At 31.7% G+C, this 20,656-nt stretch overlaps 1 protein-coding gene across 5 annotated transcripts in view; it reads left to right on the top strand.

Annotated features, from left to right (window-relative positions):
• Positions 1-20,656, top strand: part of LOC126835250 (pleckstrin homology domain-containing family G member 4B-like) — a 145,793-nt gene that overhangs the window by 17,219 nt on the left and 107,918 nt on the right. For 3 of the 5 annotated variants that reach the window (XM_050567708.1, XM_050567711.1, XM_050567709.1), the window contains exon 2: positions 11,463-11,801. The exons of 1 other annotated variant lie outside the window; for it this stretch is intronic. In XM_050567708.1, coding sequence (XP_050423665.1) covers positions 11,463-11,801 — 339 coding nt within the window. Of the gene's footprint in view, positions 1-8,142; positions 8,284-11,462; positions 11,802-20,656 lie in introns of those variants that run through there. One more of the 5 variants, XM_050567707.1, reaches the window with a different exon arrangement.

The following is a 20,656-nucleotide window of genomic DNA, read 5'->3' as shown; positions in this document are numbered from 1 at the left end:
GTACAAAAGAAGGATAACTAAGTCTTAACATAAAAAGTTATTTTTGAACAGTAGTAATTAGTTTTACAGTACAACTGATAGCATATTACGTCGTTACTGAAATATAATGTGTTATTGGTAGAAAATGCACGGTTTCGCTTAAGGTTTTCAAGGGAGGGAGGAGGCATGGTAAATAAATTAACGTATTTTTTAAATATAGACCGTTATGGAAAATGAAAACTAATACTTTTTTAGCAATAACGGTACTTGGTATGAAAATGACACAATATCAGACACAGACCCATACCTATTTGGTTCTATGTTTTACGTATGATTGTACTTGAAGGTATCGAAAATGTTAATGGTCACTCGCAATCATCGTTAAGTCAATTGTACGTTAATGTACCATTAGGTCAGGTGCAAGTTTATAACTAATTATATTGAATTCCTTATTATGTGATGATAATTGAATTATTTGAAAGTTGTTAGTACCTATTGACTATCGTAAACTACAATAATACACGTTTTAAAGTAGTTTGGTACCGAGTTCAGGGATATTGGTATTATACCTACGTGACATAACCGAATTAGATAGTAAGTATGTAAAATGCGGGTGTAGCGAATTACTAAAATGATCACGCTCGAGATTTTATGAGGGTGTTAACGAGTAAAAAAAAAACAAAATTACCTCAACTACATGTACACATACCTGTTCGACTGTAATCATCGAAGCTGAACCGTTGTAGAGCCATCTTAATGAGCAATAATATTACTGAACGAAGGAATGACTATTGTGAATGGACCAACAGTAACAATTTTGCAATCAAGTTGGAAAATGTTAACAATGATTATAGGTAGATTGAATTGTTATGTTAAGCAATAGAGTTCTTAATAAGCAGTTTAAGTAATCTGTGATCGTATGAAAATATTAAGTGTAAAAAATAAATGTAACTAGGTAGTTATGTATATTGTACAAATATGTATATGAGCATAGGTATAACTAGGTCTTTTAATCAGAGGGGACTATTATTTGTCATATTAATTTTGTGTTACTTGAAAATAGTTGCATTTTTATTTGTTATTAACTTAATCTAAACTAAATCACTTTATGGAAGTCTTGCCCCATTGCCCTTGTTTCGCCTAATTTAGTATATATTATTAACTAAACTAATAATATTACCTATTCATAAATTAAAATTGTTATTGAGTAGGTATTATAATAATTGAACCAGTATTTTTGTGCGGTATAGTCTAATAGTATTCCTTTTACATTCGATGCGTAGCTTAGAAGGTATTGCTTTTACAATAACATGTTGTTTTATTTATTATTTTTTAATCTGGACACACGATATTTTTTAAATATCTGAACAGATGTCTTCGTGTAGGAAATCTATAAATCAGAAATCGTACCTGGAACGGACATTATTGGGCTAAATATTTAAATACTTATCCTTTCCCCTTTCCATTGTGTTGTTAATTACAATAAATGGGTAACAACGGCAACAAATTACTATCAACACTAATCGTATATTCCCTAATACTCGAAATATAATTTTAAGCACATAATAGATTTTAGAATGCTTTTATCGATGTTTGTATTTTAACCATCTATAGATTTGCATCGAAATGTTTATTTGAAAAAACTTGATCACGTAAAACAAATTGCTTGTTATAGAAAACCCGTTAAGTAACTTATGGTTACATATATAATAAAGAAATCAATATTTTAACCTTCTATAATTAAACGACAGACTCAGTCGTTAGCGCTGAAGATGACTACATTGTTGTCGAAATACGTTAACGCATTGTATGTATTATTCTTATGGTTAAGGGTTTAAATATTCATTTCTTTACTAAATTGCTCGTTTATAGACCACTCTAATATACGTGAATAATTTAAAATGTATAAGATAACAAACTTACGGAGACTTAAACCACATTGCAGTAATAAATCATTTAGGCTATTCAGTTGGTAATCATGACTGTTAATAGTGAAATAAAACATGTATACTTTTTTTTTTTTTTGTAAAATACTATTTTAACCTTATAAACCTGCTAGTACATTCTGTGCCGTTGAATTAGTAGTAATAATGACACTTGAAAAATATTGTGGATATGCGTACTAGTAGTATGTAGTATGTAAGGTACGTGGGAAAATTATTCAACATAAACGGGCAATTTGTTAATTGATTTAGTCGTCATTATTAAAAAAAAAATCAAGTATTCTTTATTGAAAGAAGTAATCAACTAAGTAAAAAGTAATGCTTTTTGGAATAACAAATCACAAGTTAGATTAAAATCTTGTAATGTGATAAGTTGTGTGCTTAAACAAATGTTTCATTTGAATATTTTCTTTTCCGGAGTCGGGGTTCCGTAGCATCTGCGTGTTTAATATAGATAAATCATACATAATTAGAGGTGTCCAAGATGTGAAAACTAACAAGTAGCAACATGATATTTTAGTTTTGTCATATATTATAAAAACTAACGGTTTACAATACTTGAGATTCGCCCACATTGGATGCACGAAACTTGAAATATCTTATGCAGAATGGCCATAGTTATAACCAGTAGTACACCTTACATAAATTTGATATTAACAAAATAACATGTATTGATAATGGTATAGAAATAATAAATACGTTTATGAAATTTTACATTTGTGGTAGGATGGCACAAGTTGATATGTCACTTTTTTCAATTTTACAAAATTTACACATTGTTTGATACTACATTTTTAAAAATGTTTACTACCATCAATAATAGGGTGGCTCAACAAAAAACCTTACTTTAGAATTTTTTTTGCAGCACCCCTCCATTTTTTTCTTGATATAAAGAAATAATTCTGTGAATGTTGAGTTGGATTGCTCAACTTAAAACTTGAAGTTTCCAGCACCCTCATTGGCTAAACTTTAACCCCGATGGAAGAGGAGAGAATGACATAAACCAAATTTGTCAGAAAATAACATCAACTCATGCTATCTCATCACTGAATTATTCTGGTCGCTTAAAGTATCATCTGATCGTTTATAAATTTCGTTTAACTTCACCAACTATTAAGTGCATTGACTATTCGTAATTTTCAAAAATACATAATACACATTAATAATAAAAGGTGTTCACTTCGACTCTATCAAACAAAAATTGGTATTAATCTTAATGATTTATTTTGGGTGGTCTTGACGTGAGAAATGTGTATGTTATATTTTTATGGTTTTTTCATCGGTCTCGTGATATGCCAATGCATAACTAATTGTTGACTACCGTACTAAACAATACAGAAGTAGGAGGGTAAACACTGTTAAGCATCGAGAACTGTAAAGTTAGCTTTTGTATATGCGCGCATTCGACGTTTAACAGGTAGATATAATTATTATGCATTAAAAGCGAAAGATAATTATGTTTTTTAATATACCCATTTATTAATGTAATCTCAGTTTATGGGAAGATTTTACTAGGTGGCCACCTCAAACATACATTTTTAATTACTATGATTCTTTTCTTATCAAAACTTACTTTTATAAATAAATATGTCTATAATGGGTTGTGTATCCAGCTTTTCCCTCTAAAAATTATTATATACCTTGTCGACTATTGAAGTCTCTGGAATAGTCCAATGAGTGATGTTCGAGCTACTAATTTTTTTAATAACACAACGAATAATTTTAAGCTTTCATGTTCAATCAGCCCGAATTTATATAGCTGTAACAATAAATAGAGTAACAACTTCAGAGGTTTTAGTGTCTTTATTTTATAGGCGACGCATAATATGTTATTTAATTAGTAATAACTAATAAACACATGAACATAACGAACTTTAATCCACTGGTGTTTGGAACTAACAAGTTCTTCATAATGAACACCTAATTTTGTATTTTTTTTTGTTTGCTATTTATTTTTGTGGCAGTATTTCATATTATGTATTTTAAGTATTTTCTGGAGAATTCCAAGATATATTTATATGTATTTTAGGTATTCTATATATACTAGGAAGTCATAAGTAAATCCGATGATTTGTTAGTCAATTAAACAATTTTTGTTGACAGTAACTATAAAATAATACACGATTTATTAATACGTATTTAAGTAAACCGTGAATCCATTTTTATTCGAAATTTCGTTAAGCATTTGTTGACAGCCTGTTGGTGAAAAGTGAGAATATTCGGACATGTTCAAGTAAATTGTATTTCTTTGTATTTCTTTTGAGTTGAAGACGTTATAAACGCTGGTAATTACAATGATGCAGCCCACACTCAAGTGGGAAGAAAATGTCCGTGTGTAAGTTATAACCGTTCGTCGGTCAAGTGAAAATATACATCCTGCAGGAGAGACGTTATGAAGTGCTGCATATAGAAATAGAAATTACACATTATTTTCTCGGCCATCAGGCGGTTTCGTACGGCTGAACGTGTGATAATAATGTCGGTTTTTTTTAAGTACCTAGGTATATATATATGTACTTATTATATAGCATTCGTCGACCGGCCGTGTAGGTGTACCGATCATCGTTTGGTATTTTGTCGTTTGTTACACAACGCCATAACAGGTCATTAATCGCGTCCGGATTGTCATGGCACTGAACGGGTGCGAGGGCAAAGATAATAACAATAATATTTAGAACGATTTAAAAACAAACGTGACTCTATATTGATAATAATAATATAGCTATTAGCGTACGGTGATCGTTTAGTCTGTGCGTTATCATCAAATGCCAACGACCTTCAAAACCCTGAACTACTATATTATGCTTATCTAAGTCGTACACACAACATAATATCGATATAATATAAAAATAAATTTAAGATTCGTTACTGGTTCGCATTGGAGTTGCATGTTGTAAAGCGTGAAAGTGTTAAGTCGCATGCTGTTGTACGGTGCTCCAGCGACCTACCAGGCGACACCGATCGTGACCTGACGTTCTGTGATTTATGGGAATGTATATTATTATTCATTTGTTTTTTTATTTTATATTGGTACAGCGAGTTGATGTTGTGTGTGTGTGTCTCGCGCGAAACGGTTAGCATCGGTATAGGTTTTGATAAGCGCAGCGTTACCACAACCAAGGTATGTGATATGTGTTCGATTTCTGTCCATGGCTCTGCTGCAGAAATAAAATGTTCACTTTCACAACGATACTATTACTTAAAATTCTATTAATTCAATTTAAAAGGGAAGTAATGTGGGAAACAGTTGCCTCTTCCATGTTCTATTAAAAACATGTCTCGAGGTTGGCCATTTGCTAAAACTTAACGAACCCTCCCGGGCAACTGTTTAACGTTTAAATAACTATACTTCATGTTTAAGTACTCTCTAAAATTACGATGACCGTTTATGCAATCTCACTCAGTATAAGTTGTAGAACAATAACATTTTCAGTTATCGTTTTTGCAGTGTATGTTAAGTTTCATTTTATGAGTATTATTTGACTCCGAACTTATTCGTTTAAACGCAAATGGTTATGGTTTACTAGTTTAAAATAAATTAAAAGTTTTTTATTTGTAGCAGTTACGTAATATTTGTTGAAGTATGAGTAATTTATGTTGCTACATCGTTTGAACGATTTATGGTTTTCGTTTTAAGAACCTCCTTCGTCGGTAATGTTACATTTACAATATAAAATATTTGAAATTATTTCCCTAGTTATGTACTCGATAATATTTTAATACCAGTTAATAATAAAATACAAGATGCATAAATCAAGACGCACAATAAAAAATGCAATTATTTTAAATCACTTATGTACATTTTTGTTTAGGTCAAAACCATTTATTGTGGAGAACGTCCTAGATGAGTTTGTATACTTACAGCTAAATACCGAAGAAGTAGAAATAGTTTACGACTACCTTTAGGCTACGTGTTTTAAAATGTATATGTATATTAATTTGAGAAAATAGAAAAACAAAAGATTTGCATTTGTCACGAAAAAAACTAATAAGTCTCATTGTTTTCCAAAAAAATTATTGTGTTTGGTTTCAATTAGGGTTTTGATAAATTACTACTTTTCGTAACGAAAACCAAAACGTATTTTATAAACAAATTATTCGTTTGGACAAATTCGGACATAATGTTGTTTTTTTGTAAAACTAATGAAATCTATTAGTTTTTGTCAGTTACTAGTTAGTGGTTGGTTAAAAAAAAAACAATAAATGGTAAAGTTGCATAAATAAAATACTTAGTTGCTCCTATGATCATAACCGTAATTGTCAGAAATTAGAAACATTAAAGTTGTTTAAAGAACAATTTGATAAAAACCTAAACTAATGAAAAGCATTTAGCCGTATGTGATGATTAGACAATTCAACAGCTGTGAAGAGTGAATGTATATAATATGTATTCAGTTTATAATATGACTGGCGTATTACTTGAGATTTACTGTATTTTTAATTCGGAACCGTATGTCCATTTAGAAAAGCATCGTACCCAGGTTTCCATAGCTTTTAAACTCACACGAATGTGTATTTCACGTTTCAAGGAGAACATTTTTGTTTATTGCCGTTGAACTTGTTGTACATAATTTCTCTAGAAAAAATGTAATTGTTATTGCCTCGGGAGTTGGATAGAACAATAAATCTTGTTCATTATTCTTATGTCCGTACAAACTTTGTTGTGTGTGTGTGTTCCCATCTGATTTTTTTACAAGTTATATTTGCTTTAATGCCCTCCCGGGTTCAGCTGCACATAATCGAGTGTTTCGTGACAGTGGATCGTTTTTCAAATTATATCCTCACGACTGTAATTTTTTTTTCACTCTCACTGCCATTATGTTTACCAACAAATACAATCATTTACCTACAGCTATCTACCGATCGTCGTCGCCTATTTGGCAGTGACGTCCTACTAACCGGTATTATATCGTTAATAGGGTTGTTATTAAGGCTCCTAAAAACCCTACACCTCAAGTCTATTGAATTTGAGATAATTATCCGATGGGACAAATAAAAAAAAATATTAATAACGAATACAAATGATGCAAATATTATTTTTAGATTACTGAATTAGCATAAATTGTCAAGGGTAGTTAAAACAGCCAGCACGCTAAGGAGGGACAATGGAAAAATTATAAGATCGGGTATGGTTTATTTTCTAGGTATTTCAAGGGGGTTAACAAACATTTTTAAAAATTACAGTTTAACTCTAGTTGCATCGAAAAGTTATAACATAAAATCTTTATTAGGTAGTACCAAAGATAAAACGTATACGCAGAGAGTGTATTATTTTATGGTTAAGGATTTTAAATATTAATTTCTTTATTATAACGAATACAATGTAATGCCGGCTAAGAACGTCTCCTGTTTGGTTTTTGTCTCTGATCATTAAAAACCATTTATTTAGTACATGATCACTTTGTGGAGATGTACTATATTACATTACATTCTATAGCATAATGCATTGTAATATCGATGTATGGGATCGCACAGTGTGATGCTTACAAGCGTTATTGAAACATAAAACTATCAGTATGACATGTCGGGAGGTACTGTTCAAAAATGATCATCCTTAATATCTGTATTACGAGACGCTCTGCTATGGTGTTCGACATAATATTCGATACCGATGTAATAACAAAATATTTTGTTATTTGAATACTTTGAAAATCTTGTAAAGTGTGCGGCGCTGACTCTTGAGTTTTAACCAAACGTTTACCGTTATAACAAAATGCATTAATATGTCGTTATGTATAATAATAAAATTGACCGTTGCCGGATTACTGTTGTTAAAAATAATAACTACCATGTTGTTTATTATGCGTTCTAAAAATACATACTTGTTCTCGCTAAAAGATGAACTAGACGAGTATTTGATATGTATTTCTACAGACTACACACATATATATATAAAGTATATTGTACAAGAGTGCTAACTGATCAATCATAAATAACAATAACTAATGAACGATTTTTCTGATCCATTTATTAGGTAAAATATAACGTTTGTCTTGGACACTGTGGACCGGTAAAATATCTCGGGTCCGGGCTGTATGTTAAGTACTCCAACGTATTATTTTATCATCTATGGTTGTGTAGCGCATTATGTTCGTGCGGCGCTCATTCACATCGATTTACAAACTGTTGACGACTGGTCAAGAACAAAAAAAATCCAGTCGAGGGCGGGCGTCCCTGCACTGTGCACGTACATTACGACCGTTAACATGTCCGACGTTATAATCACTGCTATGACATGGACCCCCCTTGGCCAAGCGAACATCGGGCAGTTGATGCAATGCAGTGTTCTTCGACAGCAGTAGAGGACCGTAAACCACTTGAACTGTGCTCGTGCTCGGGCACAAAGCACGCACGTGATATGGTATTACTTAAATTTACTGTAATTATTTTCGAATATCTCATTTAACGCCACCGGTAGATTTTATTCTCACGCCCAAGTGTTGGGAGTAGCTTTCGAAAAAAGGCCCCTGTCGTTCGACGTTTTGTTGTACAGCTTTTTTTGTAGTATAGACTTTTGTATTTGCTACTAAACCCGGGTTTTCCATCCAGGCGTTTGATACATGGACATTGGCCATCTTTATCTCATTCCTTCATCTTCTTCCGCCACAATAACCGCTTCCGTAACAAATTGGTCTATATATTATACACACGCTGCGCCGGAGAAACAACAAATCCACTTTCTTCGTATTATATCTAAAACGTATGTCGTGTTTCATTTTATACTCAAACCTATACATATAGTACACATTACATACACTCACACACTCGCATTCAATTTATGATTTGTTGTATACCTAATGAATTTCTCTATGATAAAATCCATGTTTCTAATGGTTCATAAATTAACTCTAGAAAATCGTTAAAAATTATTATTTCCAATAATATTTGAAGGACACAGGGGAAAAACGGTAGTAGTCACATTATGAAAATTGTTTTTTTATTTATGTCAATATATTGTTTAAATAAATACATTTGTTATTAGAGTAGCATTTTATGTGTTTTTTTTTTGTAAGAGATAGAGGAATTCACGAACTTTGTTTTTGCTATACTCTAAAATTTTCATAATGTGACAACTACCGTTTTTCCCCTGTGCCCTTCAATTATATTTTATCTATAATATCTTATAGTTGTTAAACCGCACAACTACTTTGATTGTAGCTAAAATACTATTCCAAAGAATTATGGTACTCAAAATAAATGATAAGTTGTTGTCAAATATTGCTGATTTTGTTTCTTAATAGTTTCCACTTTTCATTTCTCTTAAAAAAAAAGTTTCTCAGCTTTAATTATAAAATAACTATAATGCGCCATATATTTTATGTGTTTAAAATAATTATAAAATTAATTTTTTAATTTTTATTTACCTATATACATAATAAAATAATGTTTTATTTCAACGCTTTTTACTGTCCGGCGGAGGTGTGACCCATAATTTAACTACCATTATCTTGAGGTAAGGTACTTGTATAGATAGTGGCGTGTGTGTGAGCATGGCATTATTTGGTTTGTCAGGATGACTTTGATTCATTAATCTGATCATAATCTTAACATTATTATTATTCATCATAATAAAACATAATACGTTAAATACCCTTATAGATTAGAATGCAATTTCAACCGTTTGAACCTACTAATAATGTAAGTACCAATATGTGGATATATATTTAAATATATTATTTTAAATATTTATTAATCTGAAAATTAACCCTAAGCGTGTAGTCTATAATAGGTATTAAAAACAACGCAATTTGTCTATTATCACATAAAAAAGTGCTTACTATTTTAGGAGTGGATGAAAAATTATGAGGGGTTTGGAAGTCAAAGTCTAACATCCCGTTAATTAATTTTTTTTAAAACAGTGATGAGTAAATGTTATTATATTGTCACAAACATAAATAGAGGAGTTGCTTGAAATGCTAAGCCCCCTCCCCTAAAAAGAGTCATTCAAAATGTTTAATTATTAATTTTTTTCGTTTGAAAAGAATATATTTTAAGTTATGCTAACAAATAGAATAATGTAAAACATACATTTCTCAATACTTGAAATACAATTTAGTATTGTAACATACACTTTTAGCTTACCCACTTCTTGGTTACTAAAACGGTAATTATTATATAAATGTATTGTTACACACTGTTGTGTATACCGACAATAAAAAAGAAATAGCCCATCAACTCTGTACTTATCTTTTTAATATAATACTTAAAGTATATTTATAACGTTTTGATTTTCAAACGCAGGAAATAATCTCAGTATATTTATAATGACATGAGACGATAGCTATTTTTACTTTAAAGATCAAGCTTCATGATGATATAACTTAAGTGGAATCCTACTCATATTAGTAAGTTTTTCTATAGATTTTTTGATACCTTTTCGCTGGTAATATAAAAATATTATGACTTGCAACATTACTCTAAACTTTTTTTATAGTAAAATTATAAGTGAAATACGTTTCTACACGTGTATAAGTAATAAAAAACTATCCATTAAAAGGAGATTGAAAACATTTCCTTTCATTAACTCATTAATCTATAGCAGTGTCTCAGTGTTCAACCGTACTTATAAAAATCATGCTAGTAACACCGGCTATTAACTACAGCAACTATTAATACCTATATGATATATTAGTAGTAATAACTAATAAGTATTAATATTTTAACGAATCGGTACTTTACATGGTCATATTCCACAGCCATAAAAATTAAATTTAAGAATATTTATGAGTATGTTAAATAACTATTAACTATTCAATATTATTTAGCTTCTTCCGCAAACAAAAATTACTGTTTCTTTTGTACTATGACTCATTAGTTTGCCATTGAATTAATCTGTCAACAAAGAGCATTACACTTAGTCAGGGGTTAGGTTTTCTACGCGAGTGCATGTATATATTTGTGAACTATACGATTTCGATTTTTTCTTCATTATGTTTTCTTATTTGACTTGATCGAATGTCGATCAATAAGACTAACTAAATCATTAACTGAAGGCGTAATTATCGTAATGTTATTTTATCAGAAAAATGTCCCACGGTTGTTCAAAAAAAAAAAAAAACGTCGTTGCTGTAATAGTAATATCTAACAATATTTTTATCTTAAACCGTATCGTAGCACAAAGAACGGCGTGTGTTTGACTGAAACTTATTGCGTAATCGCGCAGTGGTCTTTTCTAGATTTTGTTGTTACTTTATTTTTTTAAACAGAATTTGTAATCTATTTTATACAGGGAGGCAGAATCGTGATAATCTGGCCCCGAATATAACAAAAGTTGAAAGAAAATAATATACAAAAAAATGACAAACACATTAGTAGACGACCTAGATTTGAACTTTTTATAGTAACTTCTCAACTGTCGGCCGAGTGCTCTGATAAACGAATCAGGGCCTTCAACCTTCCAACTTATGTTATTTATATCGCCTATGCCAAAATCGTACAGTACTTCGACTTTGTATTATCAGTTGATCGTGATTCTTGTCTCCTCGTGTATAGTATAGAATTGTATTATTTTAAAATAATATAACTGTATTGTTCTTTTAGACCGCCGAGAGTATGTTCGAGCCCGATTCGGACCGGTGTCAGAGCCCTTCGTCGGCGGTCAACCATTTCTGCCGGCAGTTTTCGTTGAAGAAGTCTAAAAAAAAATCGTCGACCAAAGGCGGCGGCGGCGGCCACTATTGCCGGACTACTTGCGCCGCTCGGGTGTCGCACACGCAATGGCTGGTGGCCGATCATTTCGTCAGCGAACTGGAACCTCGAGAACACGTGTCCGTAGTACCGGAACCGGGCTACTTGGATGCAACGCCGGTGCTGCCGGACGTCCCTTCAGAAATCCTAGATCCGGCGGCTATCAGAAGTCCAGTCGCCACTCACATACAAGTAAGTAAAGTGCATATAAGTGCGGTTTCGGATCACGTACGGACTATTGTTCACTATCCGCGACAAAGCGTTGGGCCGGTGGGCTGTTTGCCGATGATAGAGCGCACGTAGTTGGTTTAAGTCTAAAAATACACACAACAGCTCTTCTGAACACCACGTGTGATCCAGCAAACGATATTAGATAGTCAGTTACGGACCATTAAATGCTGCACGTATAACCTACCCTCCAACGCAGCGGTGCTCGCTTTTTTTTTTCGGGGTCATGTGGCCAACCGTTTTAGCCGACGGTGTCTACCGTGAGTCGTCGTATGTACTTCTCTGTATAATAATAACAGTAGTACACCGAGGTTCTATTTCTAGTACACCCGAGATCATTGTATACATGCATGAATAGCTACATCACTCCACTGTTCGTATAATATACTTAATAATAAACTACCGTGTGTTTTGCTTCTAGTTATGTGGATCGGCGCTTTATCTATAATATATTAATGCTGTTGGCTTTGAAAATATTAAACCAGAACAACTGAGGGGCATTGAAAAGGAGTTAAACTTTGAGAATAATTGGGTAGGAAACTGCGAATTTAGAGTTAATAAATTTGAAGAGTTGAGAGTTGCCGTGGTAAATAATCTGTATGGCTCCGAGAGCGAGAAGTGAATAGATGATTATAGAGATATAAAGAAAAATTTTAAATATGGCTATTTAAAGTGAAAGAAGACAGCATGTATTCTACCTACACAGTTATATGCATTTGAGATATTGACTGCGATGTAAGGACGAGGATAGTGATTATATATTAGTTAAAATTGGGAAAATATAATACCGGTTAGTTTGTAGGATTATTGAATTAGGTTGAGTTAGAAACAATATTCGAGTACAAAATAAACGATTTAAAAAGTAGTGCCAGGTGACACTCGTTAACGGGGTAATGAAATAAAATAGACCGAGATTATTTAAGCATGTTGGAAGTAGAAAGGAGTATAAATTATAAAAAATGTAAGACATCATAGTTAAGAGGTAAATCTAATATAAAATAAATCATAAATAGATTTTATGAATAGCACACCAAAGATTTATAAAGTAGGATAATGAACAGAGAAATAAGATCGATCCTACTTGGTTGGACCAAGACGAAAAAGAGTAATAATTTGATTACATATTAAGGGGATAATATAAATACACAAATAAACAGTTTGATTGAAAAATTGCGACTAATTTTATTATTTTAACAACTGCGCCAAGTAAAAACAGTTAACTTATTTATTTATTCTCTCTCTCTCTCTCTCTCCCTCCTAAATGGAGATAAATCTAATATTCCTAGTAAAAAAAACATTTTATAAGTGCTTAGCGAATCATTAGTTAATATTGTGTGGTTCCCTAAACATAATTTGATGGCCTATCCATAAATCCATTACATTTTAATAACCCATTAAAATGATCAATTGTTTTGTACAAACCGGCATAAACAGTTGAATGTTTAACATACAATCGAATATTATCTAGCAAAATTAAGTACACTTTATACTGTATAAATTAATTTATGTATGTATTAATTTTACGGAAGTACGTTGTAGTGTTTATAAAATATTGTATTACCCGGGTAAACAATTACTAATATTATAATGAAATACGGTAAATACTAAATATTATGAATAACAACAACAAATTCCAATTTCCAAGAGATTATCCAATTTCAAAAGAAGAAATCAGATATATTACAGTTAATCATGGTGTACTTATAGCGTACACACTACACAGTAAAAGACAATAAAACAGAGGTTTGTGCCAAAGTAACGTTCGAATTAACAACCGTGTACTAAGGAGATGATCTTAGTAATTTTACGTAAAATTCTGTTTTAGAGCTCCGAGAAATTTTTTGGGAGACCTCATACGTATATTTTGTGGAATTTAACCTTGTAATACCATACGGGAGTTTTTCGTTAGTAATCAATATAATTACTTAATTAATACTAATAACATTAGTTACATACACGTATTTTATAATTGAAAATCTGGTACAAGTTTATGGCTGATGTTTGAGAAGACTTGGGATGTACTGGTCGAGACGGGTTCAAAATGGGGTAAACTGCATTGACTGGGTTGAAGAATAGTATGCCTAATCAGTGTATATTTGACTGAAACAACTATAGTAACACCTATTTAGTTATCGACTAGGACATTTAGCTTAAATTCTTTCTGGATAAGATGAAAACTGCTTGTGTGGAGTCACGTGTAAGACAATTGTTAAGAGTTAAATTTAATGTTAATAAATCCGATAATAATTAATAGCTAATTAAAAAATAATCATCGATTTTTGTATGCATATATTAGTATAATAAACAAATATATTATTGTTAGGACTGACTGTATTCGCACACACCTTTTTAAGGCCTCAACGAGGATATTATATTACCGTTTCTTAAGATGCCAAACAAAACAAAATCTCGAACGACAAAAATGGTAATGTAGGCCTTTTTCGTTGATAAACTAATGTGTCTCCACGATTGATGTGCAAATAATTTTGTGTTAGGTGTGGCAAATATTATTTAGCCAATAGCCTAGTCGTTAATCTCGCTTTGCCTTCTATGAACGGGTTTCTGGACGTTTCACTAAGAGCAGCCTATTGAATTACATGTAAGCCCGATACCTTTTATCTGTTTGAAGTCGTTACTCAAGAGACTTTATTATGAAACTATTTGCCGCAATAAATTAGTATTATTTTTGCTGACCCGTTGTGTTTTGCTACTTTATATAGTAATGTATAACCGTATAACTTTACTGTAGTTCAGTATTGAGCCTCGACCGTTGACTTATAAAAATCAAGGGCTAAGGGGAGAAGTTCAATTTAAAGTAAACGCTATTGGCTGCACCCATTGGCTATCTATGGTTTTATGATTATATTAAAATAAATTATAAGCACTACTTATTTTCACGTATTTATAAAAACGTTCTCTTTAGTAAGACGGAAATCTAAAATATAATTTATACTTTTATTTAAAACAATATTAAATTAAGTTATATGATGTAGAGCACAGATGGTGTGTAAACTAAATGATATAACTTATTTTTCAATTTTTTGGAATAGTATAATTTTTCTTTTAAAGACACTTGTTATAAAAAAAGTATTCTATTGTAAAATGTATTATATGTGTAAGTATTAAATTATCCGTGTTCGTTTTATAATTGACTCTGGTTATGTGGTATTAGGTTAAGTTACTATAATAGTAAAGTTTATTTTAGGCATGGTATTCAAACCAGTTGGCATAGTATTAGATAACGCAGCTAACGAGGCAAATTAATTACTTGTCGGTGTACTCATTTTTAGTGATCTATTTTTTAGATTAAAAATCATTTGAACATAATCTGATAATAAAAAGTAAAATCACGAGAGCTACAGTTTGAATCACTTGGGTCTATCACGAGTATATTGAATACAAATATTTGGTACTTATTTAAATATATTCTGCTACGATAGAAATGTATTATATCACCTCAAACACTGCACTTTAAGCTTTTTATTTCGGACATAATATACAAAATAGTTATGATGACAACCGTCAAGCCAGCTCAAGATGTATACATTTAACTTCTAAAACTCGCCTTAATGCCTTAAATCGGTAAAAGATTGCTCAGTCGAACTTAATTTTAGTTAAAATATAGGTACTATTATATAATTGTATTATACTAATATAGATTTATTATTGATTAAAAGGTTTGTATAATAATGTAAACAATAATTAACATGTTTAATGCAAGATAAAAATAACATGTATGCTTTCATCAGTCAAATGTCATAACTCGTAACCAGTAATGGACTTCGACATCTAATATCACAGTCACGGTTAATTAACTTCACAATAAGCTTCGGACCGTTTTGTTTGGCCTACGTGTCGTTTTGTGGGTTTATGGATTATGTTAGGAACCTAATATTTACATATTGGGAATGACTCAATACGAAATGTTCGAGAGACTGTGTAATCATAAAGGAATCATTTTGCATAGTTGTAATGTTCGATTTCAATACCTCTCACGGCAGAATGATGTAACGGTTATTAATTCAAATATTATTTTAGCTTGTCGAAAAATGTAGTAATGTATAAACATCAACGAGTATAGAACAGATAAATCAGAAGCGACATTCAGGCACGTTTTTAGATTACCATGGAGAATTACTAATTAATTATATTTAATAACTTTTTTTAAAATTGATAATTATACGCATTTACTCTACTTTAAAGACGTAATTATCAATATAACTTAATTAATTTTTTTTATCGATAGCTGTTTACTTTATCCCATAAAGATGCTTACAATGCAAAAAAAATGTTACCACTTGGTGGTTTAGCATAATATTTCAAACATAGACGTGTTAATCCATGGATGACGCTATCCATACTTTTAATCTATCAATTCAGCATAATGTCATATAGTATGAGGCCAATTATTCAAGAAAAAATTAACCTACAGTGTTAAGAATTTAAATAATTAAAAACTTCTAACATCGTTCTTCTTTAGTCGACATAAACTTTTGACATAAAAGTGTAAAACTAATATTTAAATATAATCAAAATATCGTGAACATGTTTTAAATGCATTTATGACCAAAACAGTTTAACAACAGTATTCTACTGTATTTTACTGTACTTCTTACTATATTTTAAGAATAACGTATAGTGTGAAGCAAGGCAACTGCAATTAAATGGGACAAGTTCAATAGTAAACAATATATTTTACATAATAATAACAATATTAGTTTTAATGCGTTAATGGTTAAAATCATTTAACTAAAATTTTAGATAAAAACCTAAAATCACCCTAGAAAACATAATTGTTTTGTGCATGGATCTCTAGCAGTTAACGGTCTGGATACAGATTTAATAACAGTGATAAATGAGGAAATGATCAATTTTCTTTACCTAAAAATTCATAAGTAGGTAATTATAATGTTAACTTTTGTTAACACTCGGAGTTGTGGCTAAATGCGAATCGCAGTCGAAGATCGTTCTTTCTGGATCATTGCGGTCGGACAGTTGGGTCATGTCATCGTCAGATCGAGGGTTGAGCAAGGTCGATAGACTCGGTCTAGATGGTTGCAAGTGCACGCACTGCACTTTACTTATTCTGCATACACCAAGTCGGATATTGCGACACGCAACACAATAGCGGCGACAAGGTCCTGTCACACGGCACTCCTTCTCTTCCACCGACCCATCAGGCCTTTAGAGTATCGATATACTCGCCTCGTTCACTCCCACGCCACCGTTGCAGCAGCCGAGACACTCGAGTGGGGCTTCGACGATTTATTGGCTCCCGATCACGGCTACACAAACAGCAATTATCACTATATTAACCACCGCGTTGGTCTCTGTCGTGAAGAGAATAAACAAGTGATATAAACACCGGACACAATGTCATGTACTATATGGACGCAGCTATCATAAGTCGCTGGGAGAACGTGAATAACTATTAGCCTTATATATCCACATGAACGTTTTCACTAATATGAAAAATACTAGCGCCAATGACGACTACAGTGAATAATCACACAATTGGGATGATTCAACCGCTGCCGGGCAGTAGCACATGATTCATACACGATAGGGACGGACGAACTTGGTAATAATGTTGTCTGTACCAAGTGAAATTACACAATATTTTCATTAAAACTTTATTTATCAACAGCGCATTTATAAATGCTTCGGTTTCGACGCGAAATTAACAAAGTGGATGGTTAAAATATTAATTACCTACCAATAACGTATAGAAGCTCTGATTTAAAGAACTAATTTAGTTTATCAAAATAAATACATTAATTTTGAGGTACGCTATATTTGTTTACACGGGTAAGACAAATGAACCACATATTTTATAATAATTGTACCTAAGACCTATAGTTTTATTATATTTAGTTCCAAAGACCAGAAAAACCTATTAGTCATCGTGTACGAATTTAAAGCCGTAATGTTAATTTAAATTTTTTGTTTAAATCATGAGATCAGAGTTTCCGTATTCGACGAATATAAAACAATGTAATATCACAAAGGAAATTGATTAAAGAACGTCAAAAGTAATCTAGGCATTTAGTCAAGATAATATAATTAAATACTTTTAATTAATAGTTATGTTATCTAGTCATAATTTTAATATATATTTAAATGTACTATTAGTTTCACTTATTTTTCAAACTTTGGCTTACATTGGTTTATAAAACAGTAGATAGGTATCCATTTACATAATTTTATTGCATTTCTGTATATTAAAATTTTTAACGTTGGTGAAATTGATATAATTTATACCGAGAACGGAAATCTTTGTAGGCTCGAATTTTGATTTCCGACCCCCCCGTCGCCTTTCCTTCACCTCAGGCCATAACGTTTACTTATTACAACAAACAAGGTAGATATTTTTCTTAAATTAATTCTATTTTAATTTGGTTATTATATGTTTATTGTAGACCTTATATGTGGTATATGATTAATAATACGTGGTAGTACATTATCTCATTAAAATATTTGTTAATTATGAACTAATAATCTTTGACCTACGCATTAAAACCGGATGCATGTAATGTGTAGTTGTTTTATATAAATAAATTGTTAACCTTTAAAATACAAATTACAAGGTGTATACAAGCTAATGTCAATGAATTTTTTTGGAGAAATAATTAAATACTATATTTTTTTACTGTTATGTATATTGTTATTGAAATAGGATCATTTCCGTTGGAACTCGCAAACTCAATAAAGTTAATAATAATAATGCTGTAATAAACCGTTTTCCGTATTAACAGACATTTCATAACATACTTCATAAAACTATTATTGACCTTGCCTGGGTATTTTTTAATTTAAATGTCTTTTATGTTGTACTACAAGTTTTATAAGTTTATCACATTTATGTTATAGTAACTAGTAACTATTAATACTCTAGAATTTGTTTTATATCTAGTATAATATCAAGTGCACTGTCGTTTACCACTATACTTTTTAAGAGTGGAATATTACATTCGATCTTTTTACTCGTCTCCGGTATAAGCTAATAAAGGTGTGGAGAAAACTTTGATGTTTTGACAGTTTACTCTGGTCACCTAACAAAATTAGTATAATATTTGGTATAGATTACAAAAAATCCATTGAATAATGAAATAGTACCAAACTAGACTCTCGGCGTCACATTGCATCCAGTCGGATACACACACACACACATGTGTATTGTTTTATGAATATTAAATATATTGCAACAAACTTCGATAAAAACTGTAAAGTGATTGTTTCTAGCATAATCCAACCTCTTACCTTTTGTATTTCGTCACCAATCGATAAAGGGAAATACATACACGGAACCGGGAACACTAGTTTTATGACAACAAGCCCTAGCCTAACGGAGGGAACCGCCACGCTTCCTTTTAATACAATATCACCATAATTCGTGACGATCGTTCGTGGTCCAAGCCTTAGAGTGGTTTCTAAACGCCAAATCCATCCGGGTCGGTATTAAGCTAAAAGGTTATGATACACACGACAAACGTGTTTTTTATAGGCTAATCGATACCATTGTGTCAACCCACCACTAACTATTGATCAAGCGATATACGCTCGATGCAGTGTTATTAAACCGACAAATAGCGCCCATAAAACACCGGTCTACAATGAAACACTATCTACTAGCGGTGTTTGCAGCTTTATGGTGCATCAGATATTGTGTAGACCTCATATTTATGTGTTTACTACATATTTTTATGTAGATCTTTGATTACGGTCCCCGTGAGAACGACCGCTGGCAAGTAAAACGTGATCCTATTGGGTCACATTTGTTTATAGTGTTATTATTTCTAAGTGACTGTTTCAGGAAGCCATTCGCATTTTACAATTTGTTAGCTTTCTTAATGTTTTCGTGACACTACGTCAAGATACACATATTTTTATATTATTTTTTATGCTCGTTGTAACTCAAACTATGTTGCTCGAAAAATAAATGTATACTTAATTCATTAATATAACGTAGGTATACGACAGTATAGCGGGTAAAACGTTATAAATTATATCTTTGAAAAATCGAGTTATTGTCAGAAGAATTATGAGGTTAATCATATTTATTTTAAATCATAAAGGGGTTCTTACTTGTTAAATCGTCGTATAGGTGTGTAATATGTATGCACCGCACAAAGAACTGATTCGAGACCAATTTTTTTACCCTTATTTGTTCGTACGCGTCATTTTATTTTTCTTGAATAATAGATTTTTTACTAAACACATACATGTGTACACAACAGCTCACTATACTTATATTGCTCAAGTGCCCTGGCTTTGTGAGTGGAATATTACCCCAAGACCACACGCACGCATACAGATTTGAAAACCAACGGACGAGAGAAGAGAAACCAAAAAACGTACCGTTTGTTTTCTAATAGAGTTAGGGGAGACCGAACGAGGAAAACAAGTAGACTGGTTATGTAAATACACCCTGCGTTTATTTTTTAGTTTATACGTCGGTCATTATTGTTATTAATATAATTCAACCAACTCGATTACTTTCATGAAAGTATGGTGGTAATATTTTTCCACAGTTTAATTGGATAATAGTTATCAGAAGAAATGATAGGGAAATACAGTAATTTTAACATTATGTATACATGTCACGAACTCTTAGACTATACCTTAGGTTGGTCGGTCGAACCGTTTCTTCAATCCAGTGATCATTTAGACGATTAAGTCACACAATACTATTATTTATTTGAAAAAGTTAAGGTCGATGGTTGTCTTAAAGGTGTGTTTTGAAATGGCTGTTTTAACACATTTCTTATCGTATAAATAACGTTTGAAAGCATAAGTTACATACATTATATTAAGTTACT

This window comes from Adelges cooleyi, unplaced genomic scaffold (assembly GCF_023614345.1).
Source record: "Adelges cooleyi isolate 19-005CV unplaced genomic scaffold, UGA_ACOO_1.1 ACOO_flye_CR_arks_rails_tigmint_CR_PRNA_23, whole genome shotgun sequence".
Taxonomy (NCBI): domain Eukaryota; kingdom Metazoa; phylum Arthropoda; class Insecta; order Hemiptera; family Adelgidae; genus Adelges; species Adelges cooleyi.
This window is presented reverse-complemented; position numbering and strand designations above follow the sequence as displayed.